Raw genomic sequence first — 26,966 nt, forward strand, 5'->3', positions numbered from 1 at the left:
AACAGCAGGATGGACATCTGGGTTTGGTGCTCACCAGTCCGCCAAGTCAGAAAGCTTTGAATATTTTGCCAAGCCATTCACCCAGCCCTGAATTTAGAACTGATATCAGGAAAGTCACTGGAGGAAAATGCAAGCAACTGTGGGCTGTGTAACAGCCAATGTCAATTCTTCGAGGATAATTTTTACCATATTAATTTTATGAATGTGGTTCACAGACAAACACTTCTGATCCACAGTAAGATATTCATATTGATGAGCAGCTTTGGAAACATGCAACCCATACAGTTTCATAATAAATATACATTAGCAAAATATTTTTGGTGAGTAAAAAAGACCTTTGGAATTGAGTCATCAGCAAGTGGTAAATATGAAACAAAACAAGTTGCTCAATGTTTTAAGAAATCAAATATAGGGCTTCAAAGCTTCACATAAATAAAGAACTAAACTATTCCATGAAAACAGCCAGAATTACAGCAAACAGGGAGGTATGGAGAAGGAGTGCAAAGCACTAGGAAAAGGTTTTTACACTAAGTGTAAGTGCTGAAACAGGTTACTTAAGGGTGCGGTGGAGTTGCCATTGCTGGAATTTTTCAAGGATCAACTACACAAGTATATGTCAAGAAACGTTTCAGGAGAAAGCACCCTGCTTTGGATTCTCTCGTAGGATCTTGTCTTTGATTTTCTTCTATACGCTAAAGAGAAGGAAAAATCCTGGAACAAAACTCTTCTACATTTTCACACACCATCAAGGGCTGAGTTTGCTTTTAGTTAGAGGTTTTATAGTTGCTTCTCCTGCTAGACCCTGCTAGCCTCCCTTCTTGTTTTTGTTTCCCCGGTTTTGACATGTCTGGTTCTAGCCAACGTTTTCAGTATTTACTTTTCATCTGGCTTGTCTGCTCATGACAGCTACCCCAAGCTTCAGCCATCAGATAAAGTGCTGCCAAGGCCTCAGTGGCAAATAAACATCAAATTGTGAATTAAAAAGAAAGAAAAAAAAAATAATAATAAGGTTATGGAAAATAAATAATAATAATAAAAAGAAAAAAGAAAATCAAGCTACTGACAGCTAAAATGTTTTCAGGCACTTTGTTTCCTCGAGCCAGCATCTCATCATTCTTACGCCCAGCTAATGGGCTGCCTGCCCAGTGCTAGTGTGAGGAAGAAGTGCAGAAGAGTTGGACTGTAGTGGAAAGTTAAGGGGGAAAATGAGGTGGGAATGGTGTGCCTGGCCCATTGCCACAGTTCAGCGCCGGGTAAGGCTCCGTCAGCAGCTCTACAGGGTGGTGTCAGCCTGCACCCAGCCCCAGGTTCCACATGCTGCCGACCTAAATGGACTCCTCCAAACAGGTAAAGCAGCATTTTCCTTCCAAAACTGTAAGTTTGCCCTTGGGAAGTGATGCAGCTCAAGTGTCCTCTCAGCTCTTCCATCCCACTCAATGGCATGTCCCAGCTGCTCCCCAAATTCAGCCTTCAAAGTCTCTCACCACACTTTCTTAATTGCGAGGAGGACTAAAATCATTGAAAAATACAAACAAAACAAAAATTAAAAAATTTAAAAATAAAAAAAAAGGGGGGGGGGGGCAGAAAGGTAGCTTGGGAACAAAAAGCAAGGGTGAAAGATAAGATGGAGAGCTGGAAGAAGACAGACTCGTGGCCACACAGCTGAGACGTCCGCCCGCAGACCTTTCCAGGGAAGCGGGCTGGGAGTCGGGGATGGTTTTAACTTTGTTTAACATGGCACACAAAACAAGCTGGTCTATTCATCTGTCTCACTCTCTCCCCCCTCTCTGAGCCCTATCCTTTTATTGCATATTGAACATTTCATTCTGTGGTTTTTGTTCTTTTTCGAAGGTGAGTTAGCCAAATATATTTTAAACGGATAAACAGTCAACATATTAAGGCTTCAGATGCAAAGCAGGTTTTAAAAATTCACTTTTCCTTGCAAGACGGTCCAGAATCATGCAGGAATTAAAATCTCATGGTGCCACGGGGAGTATGTGAATTCCAGGACTACCAAAGTAATTTTCCTTGAGGTTTCTGGGCAGTTTCTCTGAGGACAACTCAGCAGAAAGCAGTTCACCAAACCAGCGCTGCCATACCACCTTCACTGCTGGTTATTTCACTAACACAGGGAAGCTGGAGTCCAGGAGAACAGCAAAAATGCACGGCATCTCCCAGAGAAGTGAGGAAAGCAGCACAGGAGGAAGGAAGATGTGCATGGTCGAACAGGTCCCGTTATGCTCCTCAGTGGAGTGGAAAGAAGCAAGAGTTTCAAGCCCTCTGCCTGTTTCTGTACATTAACTTTCTTCGTGGTTCATTGCCATAGAAGTTCCTCTCCATTGACATGCAGGGAGCTCTGAAATGTGGTTCAGAAGTGGACACCTATGTTCTTAGTCAAATGAACCCATCAGCCCAGGCAAAGCTCGCTCATGGGTGAGAACCAGATTTGAGTCCACCGTTTCAGCAGGTTTGATATATGATGTGATGTGAACTCAGTCTCAGTTTACCCCTCAGTTTAGCCCTCATTCCCCGACCCTCCCACATCTCCGTGCTTCCCCTGCGCATTGCCCAGCAAAGTGCTGTCCATGGAATTTCACGGTGCAGACCCTGGCACACCAAGCTAAACCTTGGCCTCGCACATGCTACTTTGCGTCTTGGCAGCACTAATTCACATTGTTATGTCCATCAGGTGCAGCTGCAGCATTTTGTGAACGCTGCAAAAATTGTGGAGGAAATCAGGTTTTCAGGAGACAGATCTAGGTGATGCTACAAGTACTGGCAGTAGTGAAAATTTTCAGGTTTCATTTCTGTTCCATAAAAGCACCCTAGCTGTTCAACAAATTGTATTTTGACATTCAGATGTTCTGCACCTGTTATTTCTCTTTATTTGATGAAAGCAGTAATGGAATTTATGCTAAGCAAAATGCCAATTTGTATTTAGCTTTTGTATTTTTGCAGCTGCAGCCTCTGTCTTTGAAGTCCAGAACCGGTGATGTAAGAACCTTTGACAGTTCAGCAGTCAGTCCTCCTCAGCAGCAGAGAAGTCCAGACAGGCCATGAGTTTCTTTATGATCACAGCGGTGCATTGGAATGGCCACTGACACTCTCAGAAATGATTCAGGTAAAGAGCACGGACATGCTGCCTATCAGGATTACCTCCCACCTCAGACTTCTTATATTCAGAGTTAGTGTTCATGGAGGAGTAATCTTTTTTCATCACGTTTCTGTTACATATCACTTATCCACTCTTTGAGGACATGTTTTCTCTGTTTGTCTCCTATATTTGTGTGCTATTTCTGGTCTGAAAACAAGAGAACCTCAAGGTTTTTTTGTGCATTGCTTGCTGACCTCCTCAGCAGTTGCAGCCATCCTAGGCAGCATCGAATCCAATTCTGTTGCGTTAAATTCAGTTTTCTTTTTCCATAGTTTCCAGTACTTGATTCAAGTTGTGGAACACAACTGGGACATGTAAAAATGAAGAAAGGCATTTCTTCAGCTGAGTGCTAAAGCCAATTATTTCTGAAAAGCGCTAGCAAATGTGGCATTTCCATGGGCAAGCAACTTGGCAAGTCGAGAGCGAATGATTGATTTCTTGTGTTCAGCTGCTCAGCTGTGTTTTCTATGCTCAATTTGAGGTATTTACTGGCAGTGCAGAAAGGAGAAATAATTCCATTGGTTTTCTAGAGGGATGGGCAGCCTGTGTTTTCATTCTCAGACATTGTTTCTCCTAAACCTAGCACAGCTCATGGCCATACTCACAGAGTCATAGAATCATTTAGGTTGGAAAAGACCCTTAAGATCGTAAATTTCAACTGCCTGCCTAACTACCTAGTCTACCAGTAAACCATGTCCCTAAACACCACAAACATGCATTTCTTAAATACCTCCACCATTTCCCTGGGCAGCCTGTTCCAATGCCCAACCACTCTTTCCATGAAGGAATTCTTCCTGATATCCAATCTAAACCTCCCCCGGTGCAACTTGAGGCTGTTTCCTCATGTCCTATTTTACTTTCCCAAACTCTCTACCTCCTTCTCATTTGTGTAGAGATGCTTAAAACAGGAGGCTTCACTCCATGCTGAAAATCTAATGTAGAGTTTGAGATCACAGTAACAGATTTCATCATGAGGAAGACACCTCACATTGGGCACATTTTTCCCTGTGTAGTTCTTACCTGGATCATAATATTTTGACGTTAAATCTTTCAAATTACATTTCCATAATATGAATTGTGTCTGCTTCCAGAAATTGTCAGTTCCACTACCTATTGGCTTAATTACTGAAAAAAGGAGAATAACTAGAGACTTTCTCCTCAGTTCACATAGCGAAGTAAAGGCCTAGTGTGTCGATATGAAACACTGCATTATTTGGATTTCCTAATGGCTTAGCAATAAATTGAACTGATGGTGAGAAATTACAGTTCTGCACAGGATCCTGTTCTTTGTATCTTTATTATCGGCAAGAAGTCCAACACCTGGATGAAGTCTTCCTCTGTTTCTACTCTGAGAAATGTAGGGGTGTTTTTCTAAACCAGCACAATGGCTCAGGTGGGTCCTTTGTCAGACATGTCATGAGTAAATAAAGTTACTTCCCTGCTGAGGGCTGACACATGTAGACTTGACATTAGTAACACCATCATGCATTTTGTCTGATATTTCCCATGCACAGCCCCCAGCGCATACCCCATGCACAGTTGCATAGATTTTTGCCAAATGCAGGCCATAAGCCTAGAAATATTTTATCCATGTCATTGTTTTCAGCTTAAATCCTGGCTACAAAATGGGGATGCATGGGGATGCATGGCCTACGGGGGGTGCCAGACACAGAGATCCCAGTGGGACTACAGTTCTAGCGAGTAAGGTGCATTTATGTGCCGTTTCCAACTGTTTTAGGACAGTCGTTTGAGCCCAGAACTGGTAAAGACTGTCCACAGACACTGAGAACAGAATATATATTTCAGAACTGCAGTCATGGGGTTTATGTCTAGTTATTTTCCCTTGAAGTCCTTAAAAATTTTCCCCCACTTTGGAGGAAGGGGATGTTAAAGATACTGCATTTATTATTAACTATATTTATTGAAGCATTTATCTGGATCAGTTTAGAAGAATAAAAAGCAGGTTGTCTTCAGAGGATCCTCAGGTTTGGCTGCCTGGGCTCAGGGCCAAGGCAGCTCAGCTGCTCAGTGGGAAGAGGCTCCTAGAGGTGCCATGGGGAATCATGGCCACTGCCAGCCCTAGTCTTGGTGGTGCTGCTTTTAAACCAAGGCTTCACCACCTGGGCCTCACCAGAGCTACAACTACCACTGTGTCATGGGCTTGGCCTGGCCACAGCCCCTGATGTTCTTCTAGACTATATTTGCAGGCTGACCTGCATGTTGTAAGGTGTTATATGATCCAGGCAAAACAAGACATTGGTGTACTTGCATGAAAGTGAGGTTGTTAGTTCGGGCAGAGGAGTCCTTCCATACAACAAGTAGATGTTTTGATGAATTGGCTGGGGCAGAAAGCAAACTGTACATCTGTGAGCAGGTTTTCTAAGGAAATATTGGGTCTCTTTCTCATTAATCGTGTTTTTATGTCACTGCTGTTGAGAACATATCTAACTAATTGCATTTCTGGGTGTACACAGAGAAGAGGAGGTAGGCATATTAGCAGTTTGGCTAAATACATCATCTCAGGATCTGATAGGAAAAAATAATGTTTTTCCATGTACTGTGCTAGAGTCATGATTATCTTATTATTGATATGCATCCCGCTAATGGGATCCTTCCTCTGATAATGGGATTGAGAGTTTGGAGGCTGAGAGCACAGAATGTTTAGAAATAGACCCCATGTGCTTAACATTATCTGAGATTAATTGCAAAGACCAAACAACGTTGTCACTAAAAGCCTTCTGTTAAACACAGACTTCTTTAACAAATAATTTATCTAATTACAATCCAGATTTTGAGCAGAACACTGTTTTTCAGGTGGAAAGGACAGCTGCAGCTTTCTTCAAACTATCATATGTTTGACAGTAGCTGATGAAGAAAAGAAGAAAAAAAAAAAAAAAAAGAAAAAAAAAGAAAAATCTAATTCAGAGGCCTGAGCAAGATCTGCAACATCCTGATTATGTGCTCCAGCTATGATATTTGGTACTACAGAACAGCACACAAGCCATTATCACTGCTCCTAGAACAGTGCAAGTTGTTTTTGTGGTTTTCTCAATCCCTTCTTTTTCTTGGTTAACCTTTCCTTCACTGCCAGCTGCTTCCAGGTTTCAGGATGTCAAAGATCTGATCTCACGTGTCATCTGCATGCATTTTCCATGCTATCTTTCTGCTCCCATGCCCTACATACTTGTCAGACACAAGCTGTCGGGTAGTCAGTGCTCTGCCATTGCTGGGTTACCCTGCGCTGCAACCTGCCGCTGCCAGGATGGTCAAATGCTCATTGCCCCAGCTGCAGCTAAAACCCACATCTCCAGAGCATTCTTCAAGATCAGGTTTCTTACTATACTTCTGGGGACTGGCAATGGTCTTGGTTTTATTCAAATATTCTGGCCCCTTGGACCTTCATGGCAGATCCAGAGAAGCAGTCAAAAGCAAAGCACGTAGAAGATAGGAGCTGCTTTAGCATCACCTCAATGCAAGTGCCATCACTAGTGATGGAAACCCAGTTTTTGAAGTGCGTGGCTGAGCAGAGCTGACCAACATTGAGAGTTCAGGCAATAGAAAGTCAGAGAGCAGCAATGGCTGCATCCAGACAGAGTTGGTGCTTCTGCTTCACAGAATCGGAGCTGGCTTGCTCAAGACTTCAGTCAATCAATTCAGTTCCAAGTACACAGTGGGGAGATGTATGGGAGATTCCTACATACAGTTAATGTAACTTGAGTGCCTGCATTGCTCAACAAATTGCCAGGAGCTGGGGATACAAGCTCTGGAGTCAGTGTGACCCCATTGCACAGGGGACAAATAAAACACCCAGCCAGGGCAGGAACAGGGGCATGATGGTAGCCAGTTCTCTGTCTCTCTCTCTCTTTCTCTCTCTCCCTTTCCAAGAGAGATTTTTATAATGTGAAAGTGCTGGAATACACAACCAATTACACATTTGGAGGCTTTATTTTTTAAAGGAATCACAAAATGGGTGAGGTTGGAAGGGATCTCTGTTTCTCCACCTTGTGAATTGCCTGGCTACTGCCAGAGGTTTGCAGTTGAACATTCAGTGTGTATGATGTCCAGAAATTAAAGTAATTAAGCAAAGCCTGGGGTGAGGTGGAAGCCTCACAGGCCAATGTTGTTTCAAGTGAGTTGGGAAAACAACCTATCTCTGTACTGAACGTTGGCCTCACCTCCTATCCCTCTTTTCTTTGTAACCAACAACACAACAAGCCTTGTTGAGAGCCAATTGGTACATGATTAATGACTTTGTCCCCCTCACCAAAAGTATAAACCTGGCATTTGGAAAACTCCACTTTGAGGATGAGAGATCCAGTTATCAGACAGGTCTATGGGCCTCAACCTTTCTCCTCACAAAGTAGGGACACTTCTTTGGTAAGCCTCTCGCCTCCAACAATGTTGGATGTTACCCAGGAAAACAGTGGTAACTAAGGCACTGAACTATTAACTCAAGCTCAGTTATTGCCATAAGTGAATTTATCAACAGCAATTCTGAATCTGTTATATCTGTTGCCTTAATAAATTACATATCTTTTCAACTTTGTGAAACTGTCTCAGTGAAAGTCTTTGGTAGGGCTCTGAAACAGGCAGACATTGACTCTCGTGAGTATCTATATCCATAATTCTTTACACATAAAGTGTTGACCAAGTCTGGGACTAGGATTGGATCCAACCACACCTTGACTCCTCTCTGAGAAGGAGTTTGAAAGTGAAGGAGTCCTTTCTGAAACTCATGACTCAATGGGAGGGCCACCCTCAACCCTCAGGTATAACATAGAGAAACAACACAAGGACCCTGTCCTCATTTTAATAGATTCTAGAAAATGCTTGCTCCAGCATCTTTGGGGAAAAGTTGATATTTTCTTTTTGATGTAAAGTAAGGGCAGCTGCTATATGACTAGGAACATTTAAACTTGGAGAGTGGGGAAGGGCAAAATATAAAATAGGACAGAGGTACACTTGAGGTTTTGCTGTCTGAATTTTTGGACTATTCTTAGTTGTTTTTTTGGTCTTTCATGAAAGAAGACTAATAAAAATGGTTACTGTACTGACATTTTTGTTAACATTTTTGCAGACACAATATAAGGAAAATATAAAGTTTTTGTTGTTGTTGTTGTTGTTGTTTGTTTTTAAAGAAACCTTTAAAATTCACAACTAAAAGAGTGTTTTAAATATGTTCAGTTTATACATATTTAATAATCATCCAAAAAAAAAAGTATCATACATTAAAACTATAATAATGACAAAGAATTGTGATAACACAATGTTACTTTACATAGACATTCATCAGTTAGAATGGTGAATTCATCATTTTCATTAAGATTTTAATATGGTTAAAAATATGCAATGTGCCTTTCATATACAAAATTACCAAATAACTGTGTACGTATTAGTTTACCTACTTCCAGTTAAAAATACTGAAAACAAAGGTAAAAGATATTGAAAAGAACAAGTCATGCTGTTGACTGGAAGTAATAAATCTATAGTGCAACAGCAGAAGAAACCAGTGTAGGGTTTTCTAGGTCAACACAGAAGAATACATTTAGCATAACCAGATGTTCTACCTTGTCTTTGCAATAACATATTCTGAGATACTACAAAGGGTCCAGTTACGCTGAAAACTACACAATTCTTCAGTGGGCATTCCTGGATAAGAAGATTCCTATAGCCAGCTCCCGTGTTCTGCTCCATCATCTGCAGACTCTTTTATCTCAACAATTTCATCTGCATTGGTTGCATCTTCTAAAACTACTACTAAACTTGACAGAGTGGTGTGAGGATCAAGCAGTTTCAGGAGAGGTATGTCCACCTTTCTTTCTTGAAAGACGCGGTTCTGAATTGTCAAAGCTAACATAGAGTCTATGCCTAAAGATGAAAGATGTGTATTCATGGTTAGTTCGTCTGGGGTCAATCCAGTGAGCTCACCCACCAGTGAGGTAATATAGTCTTCAGACTTGACTAAAGCAGGACCTTGGTCTTGAGTTTTCTCAGATATTTCCGGCTTGTTCCTGAATTCTTCTGACATAAGTGACCTGAAGCGACTTTTGAGTGACAAAATCCGAGAAAAAACATGATTAACTAAAGTTTGAAAATTGAACTTGACAACAGCTTGCTGTGGGTTATTTGTAAGTAAGCTCTTCCTGAGATACTCATGAATTTCATGCACTTGGAGGACGTCTATGCCCTTGGATGCCAGAATGTTCTGAATCTGGTCTTGATTGAACAATATGCCGAGGTTCAAAGCACCCCAGTTAATGGATTGGCCTGAAAGCCCACAGTTCCTCCTGTAGAGGCAGAAGACATCTAGGAAAGAGTTTGCAGCTGCATAGTTTGCCTGTGTGGAATTTCCCAGAAAGGAACTAACAGAGGAGTAGCACACAAAGTAGTCAAGCTCATGGCCTTTGGTAGCCCAGTGAAGATTTACGGTCCCTGCCACTTTTGGGCTCAGAACTTTCTGAAAGTCAGCCAGCTTCAGAACTTCAAGCCGGCCATCGTGTAAAACCACAGCACTTTGAAAGACACCTTTGATTGGACTGCCTACAAATAGTTTTACAATGGACTGGAAAGCTTTCTCAACTTCATTGGTTGAAGTAATATCACACTGCACAAACACTATTTTGCTCCCTTCATACTGCTGCTGCAAAGCCTTCATCTCTTCTTGCTTCTCATTACTTGGATTTTTCCTGGAAAGTATTGCAATACACCCTCCTCCATTCTTGGCAATAAATTTCACAGTTTCAAAGCCAAGTCCAGTGAGACCCCCTGCTACTACATAAACAGCATTCTGCTTAAATATCTTCTTCTGGGGTTCATACACCGGTATATCTGAAACCATGCTGATATTCTTCTGCCTTCTCAGTACAGCAAGTGGGACAGATTTGCATGTAAAATATGACGCCAGAGAGTGCACACTCTCAAAGTTCTCATTTTGTTGAAAAACAGAAGCTGGCAGAGATTTAAACCGTTTCATATCTATTGAACTGAGCCACGCATGCATAGTCTTTCGCAATTCCTTTAGAGATGCTTTCTGGAAAATGCTGCTAAGTGTGAGGATATGAAAGCTGATATTTTCATGATCAAATCCACTGACATTCTGAATACATTCAGACTGTTGATTGCCACATACTACCACCACATCTTTAAGAAAGTTCATGTGGGCCAAATCCTGATGAGACAGTCTGTGTACTGGAGGAAGAACAACAAGGGCATGACATGAATTTATATACTGGAACTCACTGGGAGATGGCCTTGCAAATACTACTTTCCAGCCCATCTCTTCTGCTGCTGCAGAAAGAACTTGGCACAAAACTGACGATGGCTCCTTCGAAATAATACCCAAAATTCTGCCATGTTTCCCCTTGGGTAACCTCTGACTTAAGATTTCCCATGCAATTATAAAGTATGACACACAAGGAACATTCTGAAAGCAAGGAAATTTCTTTACATTGAAGCAAACTGTTCCTGGAATCTGAATTCTGGATGATGCAGCAGCTGGATAACATGAAACCACGTGATCTCCAACTTTAACTTTCTTCACATCAACACCTATTGCTGTTACAGTGCCACTGAAATCAAGAGCTAAAAGTCTGTGTTTGTCTATTGCTTGGGAATTCCAGTACAGTGTATTACCAAAGTTCCGACTAGAAACGCTAATAGGAAAATAATCTTCTGAGTGGAGACACACTTTATCCACTTGAATTTCAATGCTCTGTTTTTCAAGCTGAGTAGCAGTGCTGGTGGATAACTCAGCAGACAAGTCTTTCGCTGTGTACGGATCAGCAGTGTACAAAGTGAACGTTTCTGAATTATGGAGAGATCTTACAGGTTGGCTGTAATCTGAATCTACAAACGATGTGCGCCTGACTTCAGTCACATAAATTCTCCCTTGGCTGATGTAAACTTCTGGGTATTCCTCACCTCTGTATTTGATAAGAATGTCTGATAACGCTGAGATGTCCAGGGAGCTGGAAGAGCTGAGGTCAATTAGCTGAAATGTAATTTCTGGAACTTCAACAATACAAGTTCTGGTCATGCCATAGAGCGCAAACGCACAGTTCATGTGGTCTACATTTCTTTCTGTCGTTCTGTAGCTGATAACTCTGATTGAACAGCGGGATCTTTTCTCTCTTAATGCCACAATAACTTGGCGATAGGCTTCACAACACTTTGCCAGTTGGTCTACCATTTTGCTTGGGAACTCTTCATTTAACTTTTGAATTCCCCACAAGAACAGAATTTCATCATAATCCTTGACCTCTGCTTTCATTTTATTCTCTCTGTGGACTTCCAAGAGGGCTTCCCAGTCCTCATACATAACATATCCGGAATTAGGATGCAAATATTTTTTGAGCTGTTCAGCTATCCCCAGTTTGTCAGCAAACACTAGGACTCTGGGCGTTGCACCTAGATGTCCGATCACCTGTGAAGAAGAGACTTCTACCCACTTGTTTTCAAACATGAACTCGTTGTCCCTGGAAGATGCTTGCTTCATGAAAGTGATGGCAACACGTTTGAGTTCGGCCAAAACGGAACCGTGTTTGTCCATGAAGCATCCGCAGACCTCTAAGCAGTTCCCAATGGATTTACTTGTTCTCATATAAATCATCATTTCTTCCTCCAGCGGTCGGAGCACCACCAGGCTGCCTATCCCTGATGGAAAGCCTGCTCTGGACTGGAACGTCTTTGAGGTCATGACAGCAGTCATCTGCAGAAAACAGTCTAGCAGCACTGGATGAATACAGTAGCTGTACATCTCTTGGACAGTCTCCTTGTTCACCTTTATGCTTGTTATAGCTTCCTTTAGTTCTTGGCAATAATGCACATCGCTGAGCTGCCTGAATATGGAGCCGTACTGAAAGCCAACCTGAGACAGTGCTTCATAAACCTCCTCTGTGCTAATCACTGAACTGCATCTCTGATAGACGTCTTGGAAGGAGATGCTGCTTTCTTCCACAACAGCATCAGACATTTTTGTAACTTGGCCTGAAGCATAAACTGCATTGGAGGACGAGAGGATCTCAAAGGCTGTCACTACGTTATCTGGACTCAGCTTGATATTCAAGACTTGGGAATTCTGTGTGAGAACACACGGTGCTGAAAAGCTGATACTCAACTGGCAAGTACTCAGAGGCACTTTAGGTCTTGAGCTGCTCATCACACAGGACAGACCAAGCTCTACATAAAAAGCACCAGGGACTAAAGCCACACCGTTGTTCTTATGCTCGTATAAGTAGGATGTCGTGTCCTGAGAGAGCAGGCAGCCAAATTCTGTGTTGTCACTGTTCATGTCATAAATCAAAGGATGACTGGAGCTGACACTTCTTTGGTTTGCTTGTGGACGGGTAGCTGGAGAGGTGAATTTTTTACGATCAAATTGGTACCGTGGAATGGCCACTGGAACACTTTGATAGCCATTATAAAAGTGCTGCCAGTTGGGATTATACCCCAGTTCAAACAGATTTCCTACCAGGCTAAAGAGTGTCTGATACTCCACATCAGACTGCAAAGAAGAGAACACAGGAGTGGCTTTCCCTAGAGTTTCTTTTATGCTTCGCTGCAATGCTCGGTGAGGGCTTATTTCCACAAACACCACATTTTCCCTGTCTCTAGCTGCAGTTTCTATGGCTTGAGTGAAAGCAACAGGCTCGCGAGTATGCCGGGCCCAGAATTTGCCCTGAATGAAGTCATTTGCAGAAGCAGCCATCCCAGTCAGCGTTGAAATTACTTCAATTTCCCCCTTCTGCTTTTCTAAAGGCTGTATGGTCTCTTCCAACTCCCCAAGTATCATATCCATGCTGGGGCTGTGGTAGGCAGCTGGGACATTTAAAACATGAAGAAAGATGTTTCTTTGGCTGAATGTTTGAGCTAAAACTTTCTGGACCGCATCCACATCGTCCGGATTTCCAGACAAGGTGCACGTAACTGGGCTGTTGAAAGCTGCAATGCACACCTTTCCTGAATAGGGATGCAGACATTCAGCTATCTCTTGAACAGGGATGTTTCCAACCACCAACATCCTGCCACTGGGAGTCTTTGCCTGCAGCCTGCTCCGGTGATAAATCACTTTCACAGCATCTGCCAGGGAAAGGTACCCAGCAAAATGCGCTGCTGCAATTTCCCCCACTGAGTGGCCAACAGCAGCAACTGGCTTAATGCCCCAGTACTTCAGAAGGGAAGCTAAGGCAACCTGCAGGGCAAAAAGCATGGGCTGGGAGAGTTCTGGATTCAATAACTCCTTCGAGCTGCGGCATTTTCCTGGCAGGAGGCTGATGGGGGCGTGTTTCTGAAAGAGCGCTTCTATTTCCTTACACTTGTCTCTGAACACTGGCTCTGAGCTCAGCATTGCCTCACTGAACTCCTTCAGTGTTACACCATTGCCGCAGAACACAAACACCAGCTGTGGCTCCACCTTTGACATGGCAAATTCAGTGCTTCTTGCTGACATAACCTCTTGCTGCAAGTGTTGGAGAGAGTTTGTGACAAATGCTTTTCGGTACCTGTAGTTGGCATGGCTTCTTCTGCAGGCAGACGTATAGGCCAGGCTTGGGAGAGTTATGGAGTTTCTCGTGCTCAGCTGGTCAGCTGTATCGGCCATTGTCATCTGAAGGGACTTGGTAGATGCTGCAGACAGCAGAACTAATTCCAGTGGCCTCTTAAAGGCAGGAAGAGGCTCTGGCTGCTTAACCTGCCTGACTACAACGTGGGCATTGGTTCCTCCAAATCCAAAGCAGTTGATGCCAGCTACCCTTCCATACTCACCGGACTCTTCCCAGGGCTCAACAGTTGTGGGAACTGCAAGGTTTAACTTCTCTGTATCAATGCTGCTCATCTCCTCTGAGTAATGCAAAGATGGAACAATCTTTCCGTGATGCATCATCAGAAGCACTTTGATTAACCCTGCTGCTCCAGCAGCTGATTCTGTGTGGCCAATATTTCCTTTCACTGAACCAATTTTCAGAGTGGGAACTTGTGAAGATCTGTTTTTACAAATGACACTACCTAGGCTTGCAGCTTCAGTAGGGTCTCCAGCAGCAGTTCCTGTACCGTGTGCTTCAATATACTGCACAATGGAGGGGTTGACATGAGTTTCATAAATGCTGCGCAGTAAGTTCTCTTGCTCTATTTGAGATGGCCTTGTGATTGGAGTTATAGACCTACCATTCTGATTTACTGCACTGATATTTATAACACCCCAGATTTTGCTGAAGTCTTCCATTGCCTGTTTCACAGGAAGAGAAAATTACCTTTAATAATCACATGCTTTTTCTGTATAGGACAAAAGAATCAAGAACAGACAGACAGGAATACTAACTTTTAAATTTGTGATGTCTTTCCCATGCTAGGGGAAGTGCATAAATGTTTTGTTAATATTAATATTAAGCTTGACTTGGAAAAGCCTTTTTCTAGAGTAATTATTAGACTGGGAAATACAAAATTCAAGTAAGCAACCAGTCTTCTTTTAGGCTGCTTCACAATCTTACCTTTTTCAGTGGTTTGAGGAAAACAACACCGCAGCCTTCTCCCCTTCCATAGCCATCTGCCTTTTTAGAGAAGGGTTTACTTATTCCCTCTGGAGAGATCATTTTTGCTTTACTGAGAGATACAAAGGTGCTGGGCTCTATTATGCAGTTTACACCACCACAAATAGCTGCTTCACAATCTCCTGGAATAAAGCAGAAACATAGTCAGGTTGAGACTTCCAAGATGATAGACAGAAACATTTTAATTATCTTTAAGTTAATGGATTGAAAAGACTGTTATTATAGACAGACTCTATTAATAATATTAACAATTCTTTGAGGTATTTTAATTTTCAGGATTGGAATCTTTCACTGAGGTACATCATTGAAAAAGTACCCAATACAGATCTCTAAAACTACATCAGGATATGGTTAAGAAAGTAACACTATTCCTTATAGGTTTTCTTCTACAGGTACGGTGGATATTTCTGAGGCACTAGAACCTTTTAGTTCTCTATCAGTGAAGATGAATCTGCAGAAAGTTTTATTAATTCACTGAAGCAATTTTAAAATATGAAGCATCAATCCTAATTTCTTTGCCTACCATCTCTTCAGTCCCATTACCTGATTTAATCGCTCGCAAGGCATAGTGTAGAGCAAAAAGAAACGATGAACAGGCAGTGTCAATTGTCAGTGATGGTCCGGTCAGATTAAACGTGTAGGACACCCGGTTAGCAGCTATGCTCATTGCTGTTCCTGTACCAGCATAATGATTTATTTCATCTGATGATTTGCTTCCTATGATTTCATAGTCTCGATTCATAAGACCTATAAAAATATCAAATATGTGTCACATTAACCTGAGCAAACAAAAGGGATGTACAGCTCTGAGCTTGACAATGATTTTGTTTTTCTGTTTCAGTATTAATCTACATAGCATTAGGACTGCTGTGGTGATATTTTGCTTCTACTCAAAACAAAGGCCAGACTTCCAGCAATTTCCACTGGACACAGCTTACACAAATATACCTAACAATTGATTTTTTTCTACCTGGAAAAATGACAGGTCTGTTCTGCTTCCTTAGCTCATTGTATGAGACAGTTAAGGTGTGTGTAGCCTGTTCAGACCCTTGTATCTCAGTTTAAGCAAGGTTGGTTTCACTTGCTGTGATCCACTAAGCAAAGCAGTAAGAGAAAAGAACAAGGCCTGTGCCTCTGAAAGAAGTCATTTCCTCTCTCTGGAACACACATGCTTGGAGTACAGGGGATCTCAAGTCTATAGGCATGTGTGGAAAATGCAGTATGTTTATTCAAAATAGGTGTACTGTGTAAGGAGAGCATGTCCGAGACTAAGAGGCAATCTAAAGAGTTTGTCTCTATAGTTTCATCAGCCTAATTATCCCAGAAAATTCATCTTAAAACAGACACACATTTACACCAGCAAAAATGGGCTAGCTTCTTGACACAATCGGCAGTTGGACAAGTGCACCTTGGTAGCATGCTACTATTTACATGAGAGTTTCTGCTGGTTTCATAGGATCTTAACCTCTACAACACCTTAACCACCGTTATACTGCAAAACATGAAGGTGTCATCGGTCTGAGTTGAGAGTATCAGTCCTGGCAAGGGTTGGTCTAGGTGGACAGTTTAACTTTTTCCTGCATCAACTTCAGTGCTGCAAGACACTAACACAGACACAGACACCTAAGAGCACATCCATTAATTATATGATGATCTTCTAGATTAGCCTAATACTCTTTCTCCACCAAAAATGACCAGTTGTGTCATAGTACTGTAGCCTTAAGTTCTCCAATGCCAGAGATACATATAAATTTTACAAAGGGGCATTCCATTCTTTATGAGGTTAAAATGGACATTATTCACCGTGAAATGTTCTTACCAATAAAAACACCTGTTTTGGTGCCACTGATGGCTTCTACAGGGACTCCTGCATCCTCCAGTGCTTTGTATGTGCATTCTAACAGTAGCTTCTGTTGTGGATCCATGAATTCGGCTTCCATGTTATTAATTCCAAACAGGTGGTTGTCAAATGTATTAAATCTGTTAAAAATAGAAATCTCTTAGAAAATGGTACAATATGTATACAACATGCATTTATTTCTAGATCCAAAGTACGCATTTTTTGTAATGTCATGAAAAGCAAAGACCTAAGTGATGTTGAAACCACAGTTCCTATTTGTGAAATTCAGAAGGAAAAGATTATAGGCCAAGGATGCTTTATTTCCTGCCACAAGATACATACTTTTATCAACTATTCCACATTTCAGAGTTCTAAGGCCACCCCTCAAAATTCTTATTCACACCGGTGAATTATCCCACTGGTACCGATAGGACTCCTTCATTATGAAAATAATGAAAATTTGCAGAGTAAGACTCTTCTGCAATGTCATCATAGGCAACAAATTTTAAATAGCTATTGTCTTCTAAGTTATATAAAGGCAATGTTGACCAATGGCTTTCTAGTTTAAAACCAATAGACATGGGACCAGCCATAAGCCCACACTTTCAAACAACCAAAGCCAGACTCAATGTTGTATCCTACGATCACATTCATATGGCCTTCCGTCTTTTCTTGATTTCAGAGGAAAATTACATATCTAATAGGACACTATTTTCTTAAGTAATTCTGGGTCTTACAATCCAAAACTGTTAAGTTTTGTTAAGTGTAAAACTGTTAAATGTTATTCTCAGGAGCCAATAAGATTACTTCTGTGCATGTCAGCTTCTAATTGGAAAAAAGGCATGAGGATTTTCAGGAAATGTGGATTTAAAACTAAAGACACTTATGCTGATCTGACTGTAGCTTGATATTCTTAGCACTAGCAACATCCCTCATACAGCTGTGCTCATATCTCTGATATAATTTCACATGAGACATCAGGGCACAACTAAAGGGATACATACTGCAGGTTCCTTCTCCATGTCTTCTCTGTACACTAGGATCTTTACCTGGTATTTATGTATACATAAACCCCCAGTATGATAAAGGACTGACTCAAATAAAAGGAGTGAATAACAAGAAAGAAAGAAATAAAAAGTTTATTTTTCAATATGTAACAGTATGAGACTAAGTAAAAGCAGGATTATTATTAAATTATGAATAGTTCAGGTTTACAAGCAAGTGTAACACTCCAATCAAGCATAAGATCCCTTTCTTGACCATCTAGCAAGCAGACTTTCTTTTTTTTGTCTCTAAATTCTCACAGCTTCATTTAAATTAAAGCCAGCACAGGATTAGGTCCTAAGGTCCGGCAGAGCTGGCCAACCTTCAAGCTGAAGCCGGACAAGATTCACCAGCCAGTTCATATAGCTCACATTCGCTGTGTGACAGGTGGCATCTCAAGACATGATGAATTTACAAGCTGGATTATGCAACCAAAGATCCTATGTGGCCTGTGAATAAATGTGCTCATAAATGTCATATAACAGGAGCTCCTGCAAATTGATAACTGCAAGTTTGTCGTGTGAGAAAACCTGTCATAAAAGAAAACCTGTTCCTAGGTCCAATTTGTAAGGTCTCCCTGTGGCTTGTACTCTCCGAAAGGCTGGACGCATTAGCCTCGTTACAGAAAAAGTCTGTGCCACAGCACAGTAGCAGACTTACTCATTGAGAAGAGCAGCGCGTGTTGTGCATGCTTTTCCTGGCTTGTTACTGTCTGGATCATACCACTCTTTGGTGTCAAACCTCTCTGGGGGTATTTCTACTGTGCAGTTTATGCCTTCCTCCAGGACTTTCCAGAAATTGTCAATTCCTTCACCTGTTGGACAAATATTTCAAAGAAGATTAAATTATGTGCTCCCTTTCTCCATGTATATGGAGAAACGCACACGGAATGTTACATGGAACTCCCATGTATATATCTAATTTACTGAAGAAGAAACACCACAGATAAAGAAATGAGTATTCTTTGGTGACAGAAGGATGGAAAGGAATGACTGATCCTTTCACTTCATGCTTAAATGTAAAGTTACCCCACAAAATTTTTAACTTTTGTAAAACTCAAGAAGTTTTAAGACGTTTTTCCAAACACGTAAAATATCTCTAGCAAGTTGGCCATCAAAGAATCAGTGAATGGAGTTTAATCCAGTTGGCAGTGAGCCAGCAGTGACTCCAGATGGTCAAATGAAATGAGGTTTCAGCGAGGAAGGTGTCAGTCTCGTTCCTCAGGTGACAAGTGATAGAACACAAGGGAACAATCTCACATTGTTCCAGGGGAAGTTTAGTTTGGATATTAGGAAGACTTTCTTCACAGAGAGGGTGGTCAAACATTGGAATGGGCTGCCCAGGGAAGCAGTTCCCATCCCTGGAAGCATTTAAGAGACGTGTAGACATGACACTAGGGGACACTGTTAAGTGATGGGACTTGGTAGGTCATGTTGATAGTTGGATTTGATGATCATGAAGGTCTTTTCTGACCTAAATGATTCTATGATTCTGTGGTTGAAATCCAGAATTCCAACTATGGGCACTGAGGCTATGTCTATGCTTTCCTCTTAGCCCTGAAACCAGCTGTCACAGCATCCACACTGTGTCCCACATTTACCCTCCTCCCAGCTTCCACTTCCCTGTGGCTGACCTGTGCCATGGTGGTGCTAACCTCTGGCATGCTGACCAAGGGAGCTCTGATGTGGGCCAACACTGGGGCTGGAGACTGGGATAACAGTAACAATGCCTACATGACAGCAATCCCACCTAAAGTTAATCATCCCTGGTTAGTCCATCATCATAGACAGCCAAGGGCATTAGTTACACATGGAGTAATTTAAGAGTTCCCGTCACTCAACTTCTTTTGAGGCAGGTTCATTAAAAAAGCTCTGAAGATGTGCAATGCAGGATCAGGACACGTTGCATTTATTGCATGGAGACGTAACTAAGAACAGTGTATCTGAAGAGAGGCTCTTTACTGGGATGTCTGGACCAAAAATGGCTTGAACCAAATTAGCATTTAATGCTGCAGTAGGAGACTGCTGCTACAGATTTTATAGAGCTTTACTAGAGTACTGACAGCTTCAGAGCAGCAGAAGAACCCAGAGAACTCTCACAGATATCTAAATATCTCCAACCATCTAATCTCAGAATGCAGAAACCTCAAATCACCCTTGACACACCCAGTCTGTCTGCATGAGTTTCACATACGTAGCTCAATGCCCTGCCCACAGCCAGAACTGCAGGTCTCGCCCTCAGTGGACAAATTCAAACCAACTGATTCTCACCACAGCGTGACCTTTTAAAAAGATCCTACAAGTAGCAAAGCAATGAATTCTACAAAAGTAAGGGAGACATATATTCTTTTACATACACATGTTCTTTTACATGAATTCCTCAACTTTAATAAGTGACGGTGCTTTTCAATGTTCATTCAGCATCCTGCTTTGTATTTACCCAAAACTTACCTCCAGGAAAGTTGCATGCTATTCCCACAATAGCAATTTCGCCTCCAGTCTCCATCTCCATTCTCTGGGCTGCACAATACAGGTATAAACGTCAATGAGATCAATCATTACACATTATACATTTCTCATTAGATAAATATTAGTTTAAAGGGTGAATTTCCCACAAGCACATACACTTGTTCAAAGGTAGATTAATCTTGAGTGATCTGCCTTTGGCTGTGATGAGAAAGGACACTCTCCAAAGGTGACCAGACCTGCAGGGTATGTTTCTGTCACATTTAGAGGAAAATCCCAGACCAGTTCCCCAGACTTCCTTATTCACAGACACTCCCTTTTTACTGTTTAACCTCTGCTACTCCCATCACTAGATAATCTGCTCTTGAGCCTTTTCTCTGATCAGCCCTGCTTCATACTTTGGGAACAGTAGGGAAATACGCATTGACCAAGGCACACTTTCAGCTCTATCATCTCCATCCTTTTCAGAAAATAGAGTCCCCAAGCAGACTCTGCAAGTTATTGGTTAAAATCAGACAAGCTAAACAGGCAACAGGTGTCTAAATCACCCTTCTCTGTTTTCAGAGGTTAACCCCCACAGACCACGCTCAAAGCCACCAACAGCTATGAGATTGCTGTTTTGACAATAATGAGCAGTCTCCAAGTAGCACCACTACTGCCACACAATAACTTCCCTTTCATCTCATTTCTGGCTTCAAAGAGAAAGCTTATTGTTGGGAAGAAATACAAAATGAAAACGTGATATTTTTCAACAAATACAATGGCAAAGAATAGGATATTACACATCAAAAGAAATATCTCAGCATACACTTTAAAGCTGTTTTTTTGTTGTTGTTGTTTAATTTTGGTAAATGAAGTTGGGAGATAAAAATCAGTACAATGTAATTAATTAGAACTCACTAAGATGCCTACCTTAGAGCTCTTGCTGGACTTAATTCATCCTACAAAGGGGAGAAGGGAAACATTGAAAAGAATTTTTAGCAATGTTTGGGAATTATAAGAATCTTATCTCAGTGATACCACGGTAGGTCCTAAAGGGCCCTTCGGCGTTACTGACTGCACTGAAGCAGGGATGAGGCTGATTTACAGCCCCAGAGATCATCCATAGCTATGATTTCTAGAGGGTTAGTCTTGAAATGTGAAATTAAAAACCGCTGTTCAGAATCATATTTTGAAAAATTTAATTCACATTGCCGAGACAGAGTTAGAGGGCCACCTAGTAAAAATAAAAAGACTAGGATATGGTTTTATAGGTGTAAGTTCTATTTTAACAACAATAATTCTAAAATGCCGTGAAAGTTGTTTCTTCTGGTTCTTTCAAAATCATCTCCATCTAGAAGAATGGAGATCCGTTCCAAGAAGTCAGAAGGAAGTACGATCATACAAACATGTAAAAGTATTTGTGACTTAGGATCTTTTTTCCCACACTAGACTCAGATTTTAGTTTCTATTTCTATCAATTTCTTCTTTAATTTCTATTTTGTATTTCAATTTCTATTCCATTGCTATTTCATACTTTAATGTGTATTTAATTTGTAATTAAAATCCGTTAATTTCTACTTGTGATCTATTGACTTCTACGTTATTTCTATTTCATATTTTAATTTCACTGCCAACCTGAATCTGCAAAACTCAGCATAGATACTCTTACCACGAAGGTACTTTGAAGCATTTTTTTAAGTTAGCACCTAAATAGCACATAATAGAAAAAATAAGGGCATTCTGATTTTAAGATAAAATATGTCTTTGGCATCTATAGAATTATCCAGTGAGATATTTAACTCTTACCTTATATCATCCCAGTAGGGTGTACTAACCGGATGAGTCCTTGGAAGTCCTTTATATAGGGTTCTGGGAGGTTTCATATTCAAATCCATGTTAAAACGTTGTGAAATTGTGAACGCCTTTAAAAGGAAAAAAATGAGTCATTGACATTAATCATTAGCTCAGACTAAAGTTCAAAACCCCTTGCCAGCACCTGGGCTGGGGCAGTCCCAAACATGAGGGCGGACTGGGAGAAGAACTCATGGAGAGCAGTCCTGCAGAGAAGCACTTGGGGTTCTGGTGGACAAAAAGCTTGACACAAGCCAGCAGTGCGTGCTTGCAGCCCAGAAGGGCAACTGCATCCTAGGCTAAATCAACAGAGGGGTGGGCAGCAAGGGAGGGAAGCGGTTGTGCCCCTCTGCTCCTCCCTTGTGAGGCCTCACTTGGAGTCCTGCAATCAGGTATGGAGTTGTTAGAATGGGTCCAAAGGAAGGCGACGAAGATGATCAGAGGGCCGAAGCACTTCTCCTACAAAGAAAGGCTGAGAGAGCTGGGGCTGTTCAGCCTACAGAACAGAAGGTTCTGTGGTGACCTCATTGCAAACTTTCAGTACTTGAAGGGGACTCAGAGGGGATTTAGACTAGATGTTAAGAGAAAATTCTTCACTCAGAGGGTGGTAAGGCACTGGCACAGGTTGACCAGAGAGGCTGTGGATGCCCCATCCCTGGAGGTGGTCAAGACCAGGTTAGATGAGGCCCTGAGCAACCTGGTCCAGTGGGTGGCATCCCTGCTCATGGGAGGGGGGTTGGAACTAGATGATCTTCGAGGCCCATTCCAACGCAGGCCATTCTATGATTTTATGATTGAGTATCCTTGTATTCTACACATGTCTAAACAGCAATCGTGTCCGTGATGGTACCATTAACATCCCCTGACAGAGCAGAATGTGGGACTTCAGGTGAATTAGTAATGCACTCTGGAATCTCCATTACATTTTCATAATTAATTCTGAAAGCAAGAAATGCTAAGCAGTATTTGAAAGTATTGGTCTGGAATTGGAAGAAGTATGGAAATGAATCCTGCACATCTGTGAATTTCAATAAAAGTTAAACAAGTCTGAACAGTAGTGCAATACAAAGAAAGTGCTGTTAATATCACTGATTCAAAATATAAGACTGATGCAGTTATCAGTCTGTTTTATGAGTGTTGATGACTTGCATGAGTTTTATCACAGTTGGTGTATATTTATAAACCGAAGGTAAGGCAGTAATTGCTCAATCCCTCTGAACAATACCAGTAACAGAAATATGAGATAAGTATGGAAACACGTAGCAACAAAGGATCAAGTCAATTATTGACATAGGCAACCTATTTAACATGAAATTACAAGAATTTCTTTTGGCAATTCATCAAGTTTATTACACAGTTTTACAAAAAGTTAAGTTTGAATTATTACCGCTGTTGTTGTTATTGTTATAGTAACAGTAATGATCCCATGCACATTATGGAGCTCTGCTATGCCAGGAGATATACTAACCCTCAGGAAGGAAAAGACCTCACCACAAAGGTCTGACACCCCTAGCTCTTCCTCTTCCTAGCTCCCAGTGCTGTGCACTATGAATCTAGTCACAGTACATAAAAGGGAGAGGAATAGCTGCTTCTGGCCTCTGGCTTGTCCTGAATGAAGTCTGTTGTTCCAGGTTAATAAACTGAGGACTGAGTCCTCAATTAACAGCTCAAACAGCTCAAAATTGTTTCTTCGGGAAAAACTGGTTTTCTTCCTGGTTCGAAAGACCTGTTGACAACCCTCAGCTCAAGCGTACCTAAGAGCCTTTGCATACTGTCCAGTTCCTGTAGGATTACAGAAGGCAAACAAGCTTGTCAACTGGAAGTTGTTGAGGCCTAAGGAGCCTAACCTGTTGAGGCCTGAGGGGCCTAAGACCCTTATGACTCCTGGCAAGTCAGAAGGCTCTTAGGCATGTGGTGAGACCACCGTGTAACTCTGTTTAAACTCACATACGCATTACTGAAGTGAGTTTCTAACTGGCCAAAGGGACAGGTTGCTTTTCCAGTCTTGTAGACAGCAACGTAACATTTCTCTCCTTTAAGAAACTTCACATATATTCACACACAAGGCATGCATGCACACACCCCAAACATACACCAGCTTGTGACGTGCAGATAACTAATGCTAGCCTGTAAAGAGGTAACTAAAATCAAAGGACTTAAATAGTCCACTTGCAGGATCTCAGGTACACTATGACTACACATTCATGTTGACAGATTAAAAATCAGACACTGAAGATATAACTAGGTATGTAGATTAACACTTCACTGTAGACATACCTGTGGGACTAAGGTGTGGGAAGACTAAGAGAGAGACAGAGTTTTCGGCTAATAAAGGAATTCCTAAAATGGATTATGTATTACTGGCTCTTAGCAGAGCAAGCTAAAGATCTACCTCAGACTTTTGCAGCTGAAGGTATACTTCCAGCCTTTTTAATTCTTAACAGCACTGGCTCCAATACAAAGAACCAGCAGGTGTATAACAGATAGGAGGAAGACTATTGATGACTCTTCTGCTTAGCTGTGGGCTTGCCTCCCTGATTTCTGACTTACCTGCAAGCACGATGAAGAGGCATGTCAACAAAAAGATGTGGGGAACACAATTTTCTGAAAATCTCAGCTCATAATACTATGCATGGATACTGGCTCTTACGTTAGTATGGTAACCAAATAGGGAGAGGAAAAGAGAGAGGAACAAACACAGCCACATGGAAAAGATGTTCCCGGGTAATTCCAGTAGCACTTATTTTAATCGTATGGGAAGAATGTAGATAGCCTGTACATGTCAAGGCTGTGCTACTATCATGCATCAGTTTCTTGATCCACAAACAAAATACGTTTGCGAAGGCACAAACAGAATTTCAATTAGCCCCACAATCTATGAGGCAAGAGAAGCAAGGAGGATACTGGAATGAGAAAGGCCAAATAAGAGTCATATTGTGTGACTGTCCGGAAACAAGCTCATAGCCCTTGATGCGGAAAGCTGATACAGTATATATTCAAGAGAAATATCATTAATAACTCTGTCATTCAGATTATTTGAACCAGAAGACACATTACTGCCAAATTCCACTTTAATTTAGTAGCTGTTATAATGTATGATCTTTCCTAAATCTATCACTGAAAGAAAATAGTACCATAAAACACAACATAAAAGCCAAAGAGCCCGGACCCTTTCTGTTCACATCAGACAACTAAACAAAATTGTTAAATGATAAATGTAAAAAGGGATATAAATAGGCTGCACTACAAACCAATAATTATGAAGGGCAAAGAAAATCAACATAGTGAAAAAAATGCATAGCTAGCTCATTTTAAATTCTAGGAGGCTTTTAAAATTCATTAATTGATCTATCAATGGCATTAGCCTGTTATTTAGTAAACAGAATGTATCTGTATGTAATGAGAACAAAACAGAATATATCTGTACATAATGAAAAAAAAAAACAAAGTATATCTGTATGTAATGAGAACAGTTAAGGAAAATCTTAAAACATTTGTCATTTGCCCTTCAAAAGATGTGTGTGTATAATCTAAAAGAAATGAAGGACCGTTGACTCCATTAGTAAAGCTAATGGCTGTTTTTACCTATATCTACTATCTGATGGGAGTTAGATATCAGGGGATTGAACCTGGATGCTGGTGGGCATGCTCAGAAATGCAAGAGTAAATGAGCTTTTGTAGTAAAAAGAGAGCTCTCTTGTCTCCTAGTTTGCCTGTTTTTCTTTTGTTTTTCCTCACTGGCCACCTACTGAAATATTGTTCAAGGAAATCAATCCTGTTAGGTTAGGAATCTTCTGAAATTCCTAAGTTTAAAACAAAAACCTAATCCTGGCATTCCTACTTGCCATTTCCTTGTCTTGGATAAGAATTGTCCTTTTACTGAGAACCCTTTTCCTCCTTTTTCCAGACAATTCCTCAAGTGCTCAATGACTCCACTTGGAACGGGATTGGTGACGTTAATGTCACCTAACTTTAGATGACTGAGGTGTCATTTTATCTTTAAGTTTTGTCTTTACGTTTTGTGTCTAAGTTTTATCTTAAATTTTTATCTTTATCTGAGTAAGCTGACAAAGAATGGACGCTTACCTGCATTGGTCAAAACACCAGCTCTCTGCAACACTCTGCTAACTTTGTTGACCAAATGTCCATTGACTGTAAAGGGCACTTAGATGCTCATCTCCCATGCTAGTAAATGCCTACACTACCATCATCTAGAGGGGGTGGGCAATTCTAGGTAAAGACGCTTAATTTTATGAGTGCTACATTTAGTATTTAAATCTATTGTTGACTCCTATCGTCACAATCCACCTGCCTGTCTACCGTTTCCATAATGTCTGTTTACAAAGAAAATTTCTTACAAAGGATAGGTCTGAGATTAAAGCAAATGTTAGGCTGTCCAAATTCTTCTGGCTTTTTCTAAGATTACGGAAGCAAACTTTCCGGAAGAACCAAATTGCCAGGAACTGTGTTGAATTCCTTTAATGTCTCTTGCATTACTGTGAATTGGCAAAGATAAGAAATCAACAAACAGAAGACCAACAAAGCATTGCATTCTTCTTCTTTAGCAGGGAGGACTGTATATTGACAAGGAACAGAAGCTCAAGAGGCTGGCAAACATGCTCTCTGAAGAAGGAGTGATGCTGTCATCACACTGAAATGCATTGTCATACTTCTGACAAATTTCTCTTGAACATACGCTGCACCTGTGCCAGGGAAATCCCATGCATGAGGACAAATTGGGAGAAGAACTCATGGAAAGTAGCCCTGCAGAGAAGCACTCGGGGTTCTGGTGAACAAAAAGCACGACATGAGTCAGCAGTGCGTGCTTGCAGCCCAGAAGGGCAACTACATCCTGGGCTGCATCAACAGAGGGATGGCCAGCAGGGGAGGGAGGTGGTTGTGCCCCTCTGCTCCTCCCTTGTGAGGCCTCACTTGGAGTCCTGCAATCAGGTGTGGAGTTGTCAGAATGGGTCCAAAGGAGGGCCACGAAGATGATCAGAGGGCTGGAGCACCTCTCCTAAAGGCTGAGAGAGCTGGGGATGGCCAGCCTGAAGAACAGTAGGCTCTGGAGAGACCTTATTGCAATT

General features: G+C 41.4%; 1 protein-coding gene across 4 annotated transcripts; it reads right to left on the reverse strand.

Moving 5' to 3' along the window:
- Window positions 1-8,333: 8,333 nt before the first annotated feature.
- LOC311432901 (uncharacterized protein) lies at window positions 8,334-21,913 on the reverse strand. Of its 4 annotated transcripts, none has more exons than XM_084511492.1 (8): window positions 21,835-21,888; window positions 20,959-20,987; window positions 20,032-20,100; window positions 18,242-18,395; window positions 16,517-16,677; window positions 15,241-15,444; window positions 14,638-14,819; window positions 8,334-14,375 (listed from the first exon to the last, which is right to left on the reverse strand). In XM_084511492.1, exons 3-8 carry the CDS (start codon window positions 20,090-20,092, stop codon window positions 8,820-8,822), a joined length of 6,318 nt encoding a protein of 2,105 aa, XP_084367618.1. In that variant the 5' UTR covers window positions 20,093-20,100; window positions 20,959-20,987; window positions 21,835-21,888; the 3' UTR covers window positions 8,334-8,819. The 4 variants fall into 4 exon arrangements, with proteins under 4 accessions (XP_084367618.1, XP_084367619.1, XP_084367620.1 ...); XM_084511493.1 differs by having other exon boundaries at window positions 20,959-21,262; window positions 21,835-21,859; XM_084511494.1 differs by lacking the exon at window positions 20,959-20,987 and having other exon boundaries at window positions 21,835-21,913.
- Window positions 21,914-26,966: the final 5,053 nt, after the last annotated feature.

This window comes from Aythya ferina, assembly GCF_964211825.1.
Source record: "Aythya ferina genome assembly, chromosome: 2".
NCBI classification, from domain to species: Eukaryota; Metazoa; Chordata; class Aves; order Anseriformes; family Anatidae; genus Aythya; species Aythya ferina.